This window comes from Colobus angolensis, unplaced genomic scaffold (genome assembly GCF_000951035.1).
Source record: "Colobus angolensis palliatus isolate OR3802 unplaced genomic scaffold, Cang.pa_1.0 Scaffold344, whole genome shotgun sequence".
Classification (NCBI taxonomy): domain Eukaryota; kingdom Metazoa; phylum Chordata; class Mammalia; order Primates; family Cercopithecidae; genus Colobus; species Colobus angolensis.
The window spans coordinates 1,106,227-1,118,656 of NW_012116755.1; the positions used below are offsets into that span (position 1 = coordinate 1,106,227).

The 12,430-nt window shown below is 41.6% G+C and overlaps 1 protein-coding gene across 5 annotated transcripts; it reads left to right on the forward strand.

Annotated features, from left to right (window-relative positions):
- The first annotated feature begins 1,417 nt into the window (after positions 1-1,417).
- Positions 1,418-12,296, forward strand: ZNF502 (zinc finger protein 502). Of its 5 annotated transcripts, XM_011952637.1 has the most exons (5): positions 1,418-1,515; positions 3,363-3,460; positions 6,174-6,296; positions 9,536-9,649; positions 10,194-12,296. In XM_011952637.1, exons 4-5 carry the CDS (start codon positions 9,604-9,606, stop codon positions 11,771-11,773), a joined length of 1,626 nt encoding a protein of 541 aa, XP_011808027.1. In that variant the 5' UTR covers positions 1,418-1,515; positions 3,363-3,460; positions 6,174-6,296; positions 9,536-9,603; the 3' UTR covers positions 11,774-12,296. The 5 variants fall into 5 exon arrangements, with proteins under 5 accessions (XP_011808027.1, XP_011808024.1, XP_011808025.1 ...); XM_011952635.1 differs by lacking the exon at positions 6,174-6,296 and having other exon boundaries at positions 1,423-1,515; XM_011952638.1 differs by lacking the exon at positions 6,174-6,296 and having other exon boundaries at positions 1,435-1,519.
- The last annotated feature ends 134 nt before the right edge of the window (positions 12,297-12,430 follow it).

Genomic DNA, 12,430 nt, shown 5'->3' on the forward strand with positions numbered 1-12,430 from the left:
ATACCTTCTTATAATCTCTTTTGGTGGGTAAGGTAAATATGATTTAGAAGGAGTTTCTATTTCTCACAGGGAAGCAACATTCATCTCTGGAGTATATATTTTAGGTAATGTGGGGGAAGAAAGATAATTTTCCAGCAGTTTTAGCTCTCAAACAAGCAATATACATCTATATGGAATAACTATTTCCTGTAACTTGTTGGAAGTTGATGGTGACCAAGTCATTCATTAAATATTGATTGAATGCCTAGTATGTCAGCCAGTGCTCTAGGTGCTAGAGATACAGTATGAACAAAACAGAAAAGGCCCCTGCCTTCAAACAGCTTACATTCTACCAAGGGAGATAACAACTGGATAGAGTGAGCCGAAGAAATGGGAATATGCCAGCTAGGTGGTACTTCCTTTCAGATGTGCAGAGAGCTTGCTTTCTGGATTTAATCTATGGCATCCTCATTTTTCAGTTTATCAAAAATGCAAATAATCTAAATTTCACCTGTTTCTGATTAATGATTTCAACAAGTATTTATTGAATACCTTCTCTGCCAATCATTGTGCTAAACACTGAGATATAATGATAAGTAATAGCTCCATATAACTGAGTAGAGTTGTATAAAGATGAACTGATTGGGTCTTTCACAGTTGTCCTTGGGTGGGATGCTACTTGTGTGTATCTTCCTAACAATACCTATGAAAGAAGTACAAGTGTATGCATTTATCGGGGCACTGAATAGAAGGCTAGCTAGAGCTAGAATAACTAATAGTGATACGCGACTGTAAAGACCCATAAGGGCAAACGTCTAGGTGGTCAAGTGAGAATTGGCATTGGGATTTGAAAAACCAGGATAAATTGGATAGCTGAGGTTAGGGAGAGCAGATAGAAGGAAGGGAGAGTATTCCAAAGGGAAAATCCTGGGGAAAAGATCTAGAGTCAGGAACAGGCAAGGGAGTTCAGGGGGCCAATGGGAATTCAGTAAGGTTAGAGCAGAATGTATATGATAGGCAAATAAGAGACGTTGATATTGAGGTCAGTTTGTGTGGGCCTAGATTGGGAGTTTGTCCTTTATTCTAACATAACAGTGCATCACTCAAGGTTCTTAATAGAGACTATTTTAAGCTGATAGAATATACTAGTTTCTTGTTGAGATGGCCCATTCTGGCTCCTACCCAGCATCCTTTCCATCCCAACGTCTCCCTATACAATTTTCCTGAGGGTTGAGGTAGCCACTGTGTTTCAGGGCAAGAGAGTTGTTAATGGGATATCAGTAAAGCGACTAGGCTTGACGGGAAACAAGGCTGGAGTTACAGGCTGGGCTTGGAGGGAACGCCTTCTTCTAGGGTCCCATAGAGATGTTCCTCCCGCTTCCTAGAGAATCAGAGAATGGATGCGCGAGCCCGCTGCTGACGCACTACCGGCCGCGCCACCACTCTTCCGGCTTCAGAAGGTAAGGCCGGTGTCCTGGCTCCCGTGAACCTCCGGAAGCGCCCGCGCCGCTCCGCGGGGAGTCCCTGGATCTCACAGTGAGCGGGTTGGGACCCAAGGAAGGGAAAAGAGGGGACCCTGGCGAGCCACGGCTGGGACGGCGGGCTGGAGTGTTATTTGGGAAGTCAGCCCCGGCCTCGATCCTACCCGAGTTGCTGCCTACGCGTGCCGCCCGGTCCTGGGACACTCCTGGCGGCTCGGCCCGTCCAACCTGCAGCCTCAGCACTGCAGACCCCAAGGGCCAGCACAGTGTCCAACACAGAGGAGATGCCTAGGAAAATGGCGGAATGAATGAATGAATGAGTGAGTGAAGGATGGATGGATGTTCAAGACCTAGGACCCATGTCAGGAAACGAGATCCTGGGGATCAAAATTCTCGGTTCCGATTCCAGTTTCTTTCCCCGGCGGATCCTGTAGCTCCTGTTTTTATAGGAGACGGCACATAGTGTAAAGCGCGCTCGTTTGGAGTCTTGAGACCTGAGTTACAATTCTGGAGGGTACAGAAATCTCTGAAGTACTGTGCAGAAGTCTGTTCCTTGCTTCTTCACAAAGCCCAGTTGACAGTTGTATGTGATAGCATGTATACAAACCTTAATGCCTCCCAATGAAGGGTTACTATCCATTACATGCCACACATTACACCGAATTCAGGGGCGAGGCTACAAAAGAGTGACGCCGGAGACTGCCAAATGTAAAGATGCTTCCAGTCTTGTGTAGGATGATAAGTGCATAAGCAAATTTTGGTGGTAATATTTTAAACTACATTTATTTAGCGCTTACTGTATGCCAGGCACTATTTGAAGCATTTGTGCTAATTGATTTAATCTTCACAACAGCGTATTATGTGTAGGGTTTTTGTATTTGTTTTGGTTTTTTTTTGTTGTTGTTTGTTTTTTTGAGACGGAGTTTCACTCTTGTTGCCCAGGCTGGACTGCAACGGCGCGATCTCGGCTCACCACAACCTCTGCCTCCCGGGTTCAAGCGATTCTCCTGCCTCAGCCTCTCGAGTAGCTGGGATTACAGGCATGTGCCACCACAAGCTAATTTTGTATTTTTGGTAGAGACGGGGTTTCACCATGTTGGTCAGGCTGGTCGCGAACTCCTCACCTCAGGTGATCCGCCTCCCTTGGCCTCCCAAAGTGCTGGGATCACAGGCGTGAAACACTGCACCAGGCCTATGTGTAGTTTTTAAGTGAGGAAACTGAGGTACAAAGAGAATAGAAAACTTGTCCCAGATCACATTACTAAGTGACCCAAGGCTGCATAAGAAATAGGTGTACTGCTACAGCTTGGTTGAGTGCACTGTTTGGTGCCAACATGCCTACCAAGAAGGGCTTCAGAGAGGAGTACATTTCAATGTGATCTCATTGGAGGGATTGTTTAAAATTCTTGAAAAACTTCATCTAACTCGCCTAGATTCCTTTAGCTAATTATTGAGGGGTAAGGAGGTGGCATCTGGGCAAAACCTTACAAGGTAGAGGGAGGAAGCCCGCTCTCTATTGGGTTAGCAGGATAGGGCTATTAAGAGCCTGTTTCCTTTTATCTTTCACCATAATGCTCATCTTTCCCCAGATCTGCAGAGGGATCTTTTTAACATCTTAAAATCAGTAACAGCCAGATTATTCCACAATAGGCATTTGTAGAAGCACCCGTACATTACTTTCTGGGCGACTCATAGACCTAGGAGTCAGCAAATATGGACCAAATTTGGTCTGCCACTTTTTTTTTTTTTTGGTAAAACTGTTTTATTAAAACACAGGCAAATTTACATATTGTCTATTTCTGTTTTCAAACTACAAAGGCAAAGTTGAATAGTTGAGGCAGAGACTATATATCCCATTTAACCCATTAAACCTAAAAAAATTTGTTTTCTGGCCTGTTACAGAAAATGTTTGCTGACCCTTGACATTGACAAACTGCTGACAGCTCAGATGATCCATGATTGGAAGGATGCGGTCATCAGCAAGATGTCTTTCTTTCTCTGTAGGTTTTAAGTATCAACCATAATAGCATCTAACCCCTGTTGAGTGCCTGCCATCGAGTAGATATCTTTTTGAATGCTTTATGTGAATTAACTCATCAAGGATTCATGGATTATCAGAGCTGAAATGACCCATAAATATTGTCTAAGTTGTTACCCTTTTCAGATAAATAGCCTGTCATGTAGGCCCACTCATAGGCTATTGGCAGAACAAACTTTCCTGACTCCCAGTCCAGTCTACTATCATCTTGTGAATGGGAGGCCAATACCATAGCCTTTTGTTTTTGTTTTTGTTTCTGGGTTTTTAAAAAGTAACTTTTTCTAACTATAAAAGTAATATATGTTTATTGAAGGAGAAGTAAAATATATAGAAGAGTATAAAGGATGAAAGTAACCCATTAACCAATCTAGAGATAAGTGTGTAGCTTTTCTTTATGTCTTTTTTAAATGTGTGTGTTTTATCTGTTTATTAACAATAGTTTCTATGTATTGAGTACTTAGTCCAAGTATATGTGTGCATATTTCTTGTTTTTGTTTTAGTGTTTTGTATCTTCTTGTTTTAACATATTATATTTTCTCATGAGTATTCTTTGAAATTATGATTTTTGATACTTTCGTAATCTATCTTTGGTAGTCTGTCAATGTTTATTTGCCTGTTTAACAATTGTAGTAATAGTGTGATCTTTGTACATAAATCTCTGTGCCATCTCTGATTATGCTTTTTCACTTTTTCTTTGATTACAGAAGTTAGTTATTCCTATGGGAAAATTTTCAAACATTACAAAAACATAGACTTTAAGGCAAAAGTTTACCATAATTTTATTCTTCAGAAATGATCACAATAAATAATTTGATATATATTCTTATAGATTTGTTAGTTTTTTTTTTTTTAAAGCAAAAGTAGAGCAAAATATAGATAATAGAGGACATTTGGGAAAATTATTCACAATTCATTATTTTACCACAGTGATGATTATTTTTCCTTCTTGATCTTATTCAGATGTATTTTTACGTTTTAATTTTTGAGAGGGGTCTCACTCTGTCACCCAGGTTGGAGTGCAATGGTGCTATCACAGCTCATTGCAATCTCTACCTCCCAGGTTCAAGTGATCCTTCTACCTCAGCCTCCTGAGTAGCTGGACGCAAGCACATCACATGTATATTTTAACAAACATATATTTTACATTATATTAATACTTGAAATTTTACTATACAGTGTATTTTTAACATATGGCATAAGTATGTTTCCCAATAATCATATATTTTCATTTTTAATTACCTTTATGTCTAAATAATTTTCACCAAGTAGAAGTATCATAATTTGCCAATCCTCAGTGTCCACCAATAGACAAACTTTATTTCTGTGTACATTTCAGGGGATATTTTTACCAGTAACAGAAGAATTCTGTTTCTCTTCTCTCTGGAAAGTTACTTCTTTCTGAGAAAGTTCTAGTAGAATTACTAGATCAAAGAATATAGTGGTTTTTTTTTTTGAGATGGAGGTTTGCTCTTGTCGCCCGAGCTAGAGTGCAGTGGCGTGATCTTGGCTCACTATAGCCTCTGTCCCCGGGTTCAAGCAATTCTCCTACCTCAGCCCCCTGAGTAGCTGAGATTACAGGCGCCTGCCAGTGCGCCTGGCTAATTTTTTGTATTTTTTAGTAGGGACGTGGTTTCACCATGTTGAGCAGGCTGATCTCGAACTCCTGACCTCAGGTGATCCACCCACCCTTGGCCTCCCAGAGTGCTGGGATTACAGGTGTGAGCCACTGGGCCTGGCAGAATATAGTCATTTTTTATGGCATACTGATGACTCTGAGGTACACTACAGATGGTGTATATACAAAATGAGCATTCTGTTCTGAATTCCTGTATCCACAAAATGTTGACCACAGCATCCTAACTATAACTAAGCTACAACTTTCACACCTGATGTATATTGCCAGATTCGCTCCAGAAAGATGGTACCAACTTACGTTTGCACTGGTGTGTGAGAAACTCTTTCCCTGCACCTTTGTGAATCTTGAATGTAGCATTAAAAATAGATTTTCCACTTTGATGTAAAAATTGATTCTTCATTCTTTCAGTTTCCATTTCCTTGTTTACCACAAAGATGGAACATTGTTTTGATATGTTTATTGGCCTTTGTAATTCTTGGTGTATTTTTTGTATTTTCCGTTTTTTTCTCAGTTCACCTTTTTTTCTTACTCATTTGTAAGAAGTCTTTATTAGGTCTGTCTATCCCTTGCTATATAACTGAAAAATACTTTTTTTAAAGCTTGTTTATTTTCATTTCTTTGTATTTTGGATATACAGGGTATTGTTTTTATGTGGTCAGATTTATCAATTTTTGTCCTATCCATTTTGCATCATGCTTGAAACTGCTAACCCTAGAACAAATTTTTGGTCATATTTTATTTTGTGGTTTTATTTTTCATATTTAACCCTTTAATTGGTTTCAGTTTATTTTGGTATGTGGCGCAATATAGTAATCACACTTTTTTTTCCAGGTAGTTAGCAATGGTGCCAACTTGATTTATTAATTATCTATCTTTTTGTGATTAGAAATGCTGCTTTTATCATATATTAAATTATTTTTATTTACATCTCTTAGAGGATTAGAGATATTTGATTTAATTAATTTATTTTTGAGACAGGATGTTGTTTTGTTGCCCAGGCTGGAGTGAAGTGATGCAATCATTTTTTTTTTTTTTTGAGACGGAGTTTCACTCTTGTTGCCCTGGCTGGAGTGCAATGACACAATCCATCCTCACCGCAACCTCCACCTCCTAGGTTCAAGCAATTCTCCTGCCTCAGCCTCCCGAGTAGCTGGGATTACAGGCATGCGCCACCATGCCTGGCTAATTTTGTATTTTTAGTAGAGACGGGGTTTCTCCATATTGGTCAGGCTGGTCTCAAACTTCCGACCTCAGGTGACCCACCTGCCTCAGCCTCCCAAAGTGCTGGGATTACAGGCGTGAGCCACCGTGCCCGGCCAATGCAATCGTATTAATAGCTCACTGCAGCCTCGAACTCCTGGGCTCAAGTGATCCTCCACCTTAGTAGCTGTGACTATAGGTGCATACCACTACACCCAACTAATTTTTGTTTTTTGTAGAGATGGAGTTTTCTCTGTTGCCTAGGCTGGTCTCAAACTTCTAGCCTAAAGTGATCCTCCCACTTTGGCCTCCTAAAGTGGTAGGATTACAAGTGTGAGCTACCTCACCTTGCTGGGATTAGAGATCTTTTAAGTGTTTAGACTCACTGTTGGAGTTTTCCTAGCCACATTGTTTTAAAGATTTTATCTGTTACTCCTGTGATTTCAATTACTTTTTTTTTTTTTTTGAGACGGAGTCTGGCTGTGTCGCCCAGGCTGGAGTGCAGTGGCCGGATCTCAGCTCACTGCAAGCTCCGCCTCCCAGGTTTACGCCATTCTCCTGCCTCCGCCTCCCAAGTAGCTGGGACTACAGGCGCCCGCCTCGTCGCCCGGCTAGTTTTTTGTATTCTTTAGTAGAGACGGGGTTTCACCGTGTTAGCCAAGATGGTCTCGATCTCCTGACCTTGTGATCCGCCCGTCTCGGCCTCCCAAAGTGCTGGAATTACAGGCTTGAGCCACCGTGCCCGGCCATCAATTACTTTTTTTATGTCTAAAACTCTTCAGGCCACACCTGTCTCTCTTTCAGCTGTGTATGCCCTGTTCTACCTTCTATGTAGATATTTGAAACTAAAGATATCTTACTGCTTTCCAGACCAGTGTACCCACTGTCACTAAAGGTCACTGTCATCACCCAAAACTGGCTAATTATCCTTGACATCTTCCTCTCTCACCCCTCCCACCAATATTCATTCATTCTGGTTGATTCTTTCTTTTAATCCAGTCCCCATACTGGACTACTGAAATAGCTGTACAAGGTATCTTCAAGCCTTCACCTTACCCTCCCACTCCCCACCACTACACACATTATCTGTTGCTGTAGACAGAGGAATGTGTTTCCATAAAACAGCAGATCTAATCATGTCATGTATTTTATCAAACTTTTTCAAATCCTTATTATGGCTTTCTCTTCACTTTAGGGTAAAGTGCTTAAAATGTTTTTTAGGGTTCTGTTTGAACTGGCTTGCCCTTAGGCTCTATGTCTCATTTCTGGTGTTTAATACTTGGGCATTACTATGTCTCCTTTATTCTTCCAAAGTACTGAGCTTGACTCCTTTTGTATGTTCATTTTGTCTCTCTACTTTTTCCTTTCTTTTTCTTTTTTTTGAGACGGAGTCTAGCTCTGTCGCCCAGGCTGGAATGCAGTGGCACAATCTCAGCTCACTGCAAACTCCACCTCCCGGGTTCACGCCATTCTCCTGCCTCAGCCTCCCGAGTAGCTGGGACTACAGGTGCCCACCACCGCACCCAGCTAATTTTTTGTATTTTTAGTAGAGACGGGGTTTCACCATGTTAGCCAGGATGGTCTCGATCTCCTGACCTCATGATCCGCCTGCCTCAGCCTCCCAAAGTGTTGGGATTCCAGACGTGAGCCACCGTGCCTGGCCTACTTTTCCCTTTCACATGTCTAAAGGGGACCCAGACTATATCAGGTCCCCTCTGCTCTACATTCTGTAGCACCCCATACTTGCAGTTTTGTAACTCCCATATTTGAAATGATTCATTTAATGTCTTTATCCAGCTATGACACAAGTTGGAACCGGATAGGGTGTCTGGCTTCTTTTTCCAGTGTCTAGCACTGATTAGTCACCCAAATCCCAGTCTGCTTGCATGAGTCTCTGAGTCTCTGTAGGATTGTATAGTAGCTTACAGGTCCCTTTATGTTCTTCCTGTGAATGAGAATCAGGAAAACCCAGATAGGATCTTCTTTTTTTTTTTTGAGCTGGAGTCTCGCTCTGTCTCCCAAGCTGGAGTGCAATCATGTAATCTTGCCTCGCTGTAGCCTCTGCCTCCTGGGTTCAAGTGATTCTCCCACCTCATTCTCCTGAGTAGCTGTGGTTACAGGCACCTGCCATCATGCCCAGCTAATTTTTATATTCTTATGGAGACAGGGTTTCGCCATGTTGGCTAGGTTGTTCTCAAACTCCTAACCTCAGGTGATCCACCTGCCTTGGCCTCCCAAAGTGCTGGGATTACAGGCCTAAGCCACTGCTTCCAGCCAAGTATCTTCTTAAAACTTTAAAGTTCAATGCAAAAGCACAGACTTCACTGAGAAGTCCACAAGACCAAGCTTATTACGTACTTGAGCAGACTTATTTTATTCTTTCATGTCTTCCAAGTTCTTGACTCTGGTAAAAATCATCTCTGGATCTTCCCTTTTTCCTTGAATGATGCTGCCAGTTCTGCTTCTCACTTCAAGGTTAAATGGAGAGATATTTTTGAATGAACAGTTTTGATAATGACATTTTTAAAAAGAAGCATTTACAGAAACTGGTATTTTTGCAACTTTTTTGTAAGTCAAAACTTATTTCACAATTAAATTTATTTTTGTTTCTTTTTAACTGCAGCCTGTCCTCTGATACTGAGCTATACCTGAAGAAAAACTGTTTAATTGATATGACATCTTGAAGAAAGGACAATCAGTGTGTCTCTAGTTTGTATCAAGTAGACAGCATTCCCTGACACTATCTCAGCCTCTTGGCATTTGGTAGAAGTGGGTAAATCAGACTGAATACACAAGCCTTGCTATGAGGACATTTTGCTATATAACTTTTAACTATATTGACTGGCTTTTCATATAGATTATTGTATGATGGACAGAGTGTACTAATTGATGTGAATATACCTATTCATTTAATCTTTATCATTATAAAAAGATAATGAATAACATTCTGATTTATTTATCAAGTGCTTAAATGTTTGATAGTATGTTAGTCTGATGTTATCACTTTTTGGACAGCTAACAAATGGGGTGTGAACCTAGGAGGCTACAAGCCAATGCTGATTTTTGCGGATGCTTCCACATTGTTATCCTAAGAGTTATTGTGTGTGTTATTAGATAGTGTTACTAGGCAACAGCTCTTTGTTCTGTTTACTGGGACAGTAATATTCCCTCTCTCCCTGCATCTTTTTTCCCCATGAGCAGGGCTCCCAGTTTTTCAAGCCTGAATTGTTTTCCAATCAAAGTGAAGAGACAGTCTGTGGATATTGAATATGCAAGGAACTGAAGAGAGAGAGATTAGAAGAGAGACTTGTCCAGGTGAGTGAGCAAGGGACAAGCAGTGGGAGAAATAGCCAGCCAACAGGAGGCCTTTGGAAATTATAGAAGAGAAGCTGGGTGAGGCTCAGGAGATAAAATAACTGTCTCTTATAGGGATGTTGGGGGCAGGGGTGGGTGAACATATCTGGAGCCAACTTTTTCCCAGTAGTAATTTTATTCTCATTTCTAGCATTTTCCTGTTGACATTCTCCCAGTCTCCACTCTGGATACAAAGCATTCATGTTTCCTGTCTTGCCCTAATCTTAGCCTATGTGTTGGTTGTTGTTTTTCATTTATCTCCATTGTCTCATTCTCTTGCTCCTTGGGTGTCTGTAGCTACCCCTTCCATGGGATTTCCTCATTAATGGTAATCATATTTCCCTGATACATATCTCTTCTGCCAGTTGCAACTCTTAAGTTACTTGCCACACTTGTTGTTACTGGCCCTTCATCATAGGCCATTACTGAGGTCTGCCAAAAGTTAAGGTCAGGGGCCTTCACTCTGCCCTGCATAGGAGATATTCATTCTGCTCTTTTCTTTCAGGCTGGGTAAACAAGAACAAGCCTGCCCCAGAGCAGGATGTCTGTAAAATTGACTCATCAGGGATAGTAGCAAAGAGATTCCAAGAGGATGAATACCAAGATTCTACATTTGAAAAAAAATATGCATGTGAGGGCATGAAGGAAAACTCTCCTAGGGAGATTGCTGAATCATGCCTTTTCCAGGAAGGAGGTTTTGGGGGAATAACTTTCATCCACAAAGAAGCACCCCCTGAAATTATTAGTCAAAACTATAATTTTGAGAAAAGCTTGCTTTTGACCTCAAGCCTTGTTACACGTCTCAGGGTTTCTACAGAAGAGAGTCTGCATCAGTGGGAAACAAGTAATGTACACACCAATGATTTTTCAGACCAAAGTAAATGTCCAACTCTCTGCACACAGAAGAAATGTTGGAAATGTAATGAATGTGGAAAAACCTTTACTCAGGGCTCATCCCTTACCCAACATCACAGAACTCATACTGGAGAGAGACCCTATGCATGTGAGGAATGTGGGAAAGCCTTTAGTCGTAGTTCATTCCTTGTTCAACATCAGAGAATTCACACTGGAGTGAAACCATATGGATGTGAGCAGTGTGGGAAAACATTTCGATGTCGATCATTTCTTACTCAGCATCAAAGAGTTCACACTGGAGAGAAACCTTATAAATGTAATGAATGTGGGAATTCCTTCCGCAATCACTCACATCTCACTGAACACCAGAGAATTCACACTGGAGAGAAACCTTATAAATGTAATAGATGTGGGAAGGCATTCAATCAGAATACACACCTTGTTCATCATCAGAGAATTCACACTGGTGAGAAGCCTTATGTATGCGGTGAATGTGGCTCTTCTTTTCGAAAACACTCAAATCTTACACAACATCAGAGAATTCACACTGGGGAAAAACCCCATAAATGTGATGAATGTGGGAAAACTTTCCAAACAAAGGCAAACCTCTCTCAGCATCAGAGAATTCATACTGGAGAGAAACCCTATAAATGTAAAGAATGTGGCAAAGCATTTTGTCAGAGCCCATCTCTTATTAAACACCAGCGAATTCATACTGGAGAAAAACCATATAAGTGTAAGGAATGTGGCAAAGCATTTACTCAGAGCACCCCACTCACTAAACATCAGAGAATACACACAGGGGAGAGACCCTACAAATGCAGTGAATGTGGTAAAGCCTTCATTCAGAGCATTTGCCTTATTCGGCATCAGAGAAGTCACACTGGAGAAAAACCCTATAAATGCAATGAATGTGGAAAGGGCTTTAATCAGAACACCTGCCTCACTCAGCATATGAGAATTCATACTGGAGAGAAGCCCTATAAATGTAAAGAATGTGGGAAAGCCTTTGCTCATAGCTCATCTCTTACTGAACATCATAGAACTCACACTGGTGAGAAGCTCTATAAATGTAGTGAGTGTGAGAAAACCTTCCGCAAGTATGCACACCTTAGTGAACATTACAGAATTCACACTGGTGAGAAGCCTTATGAGTGCATTGAGTGTGGAAAGTTCTTCAGACATAGTTCAGTCCTTTTCAGACATCAGAAACTTCACAGTGGTGAATAATGCGGGCATTTAGGTTATGACAGTTTCTCTAGTGAGGATGACTACGAATCTGACTGGGAGTAGAGGGGCAGGTAGAGTTCCTGGAGGGAAGGAAGAAGGAGCATTGGCTACTGTACTCAGAGGAATGTTTCCAGAAATGGAGGTGAGAGCTTAGGGAATGCAGAGCCTACTTGAGGTGGGCATCTGGGAATACAGGGTAGAAAGAAATTCCTGCTTTTCAGATAAAGCCTACACATTGCCACTGCCTCCCCATGTGACTCTTAAACCTTGAGGGGGCATTTGTTAAGTTAGCACTTCTGCTAACTTTACTACACCCTGCCCCATCTTCTGACTTGTCACCGATTTTCGTTGGCTGGCAGGTTGAGATGTTTTTCTTAAACACTGCCTGTCAGTGTGAAGTGGCACAGTTCTGATGTAGTGCTAAGTCTAGCCTCCAGATTTGAGGCAGCCCTGACCATGCTACCATGGGGGAAGCTCCCAACCTGTGGAAGTGGTCCTGTAAAGAGGAGACGGAAACAAATAACAACAACAAAAAAAAGGCCGGGCGCGGTGGCTCAAGCCTGTAATCCCAGCACTTTGGGGGGCTGAGACGGGCGGATCACGAGGTCAGGAGATCGAGACCATCCTGGCTAACACGGTGAAACCCCGTCTCTACTA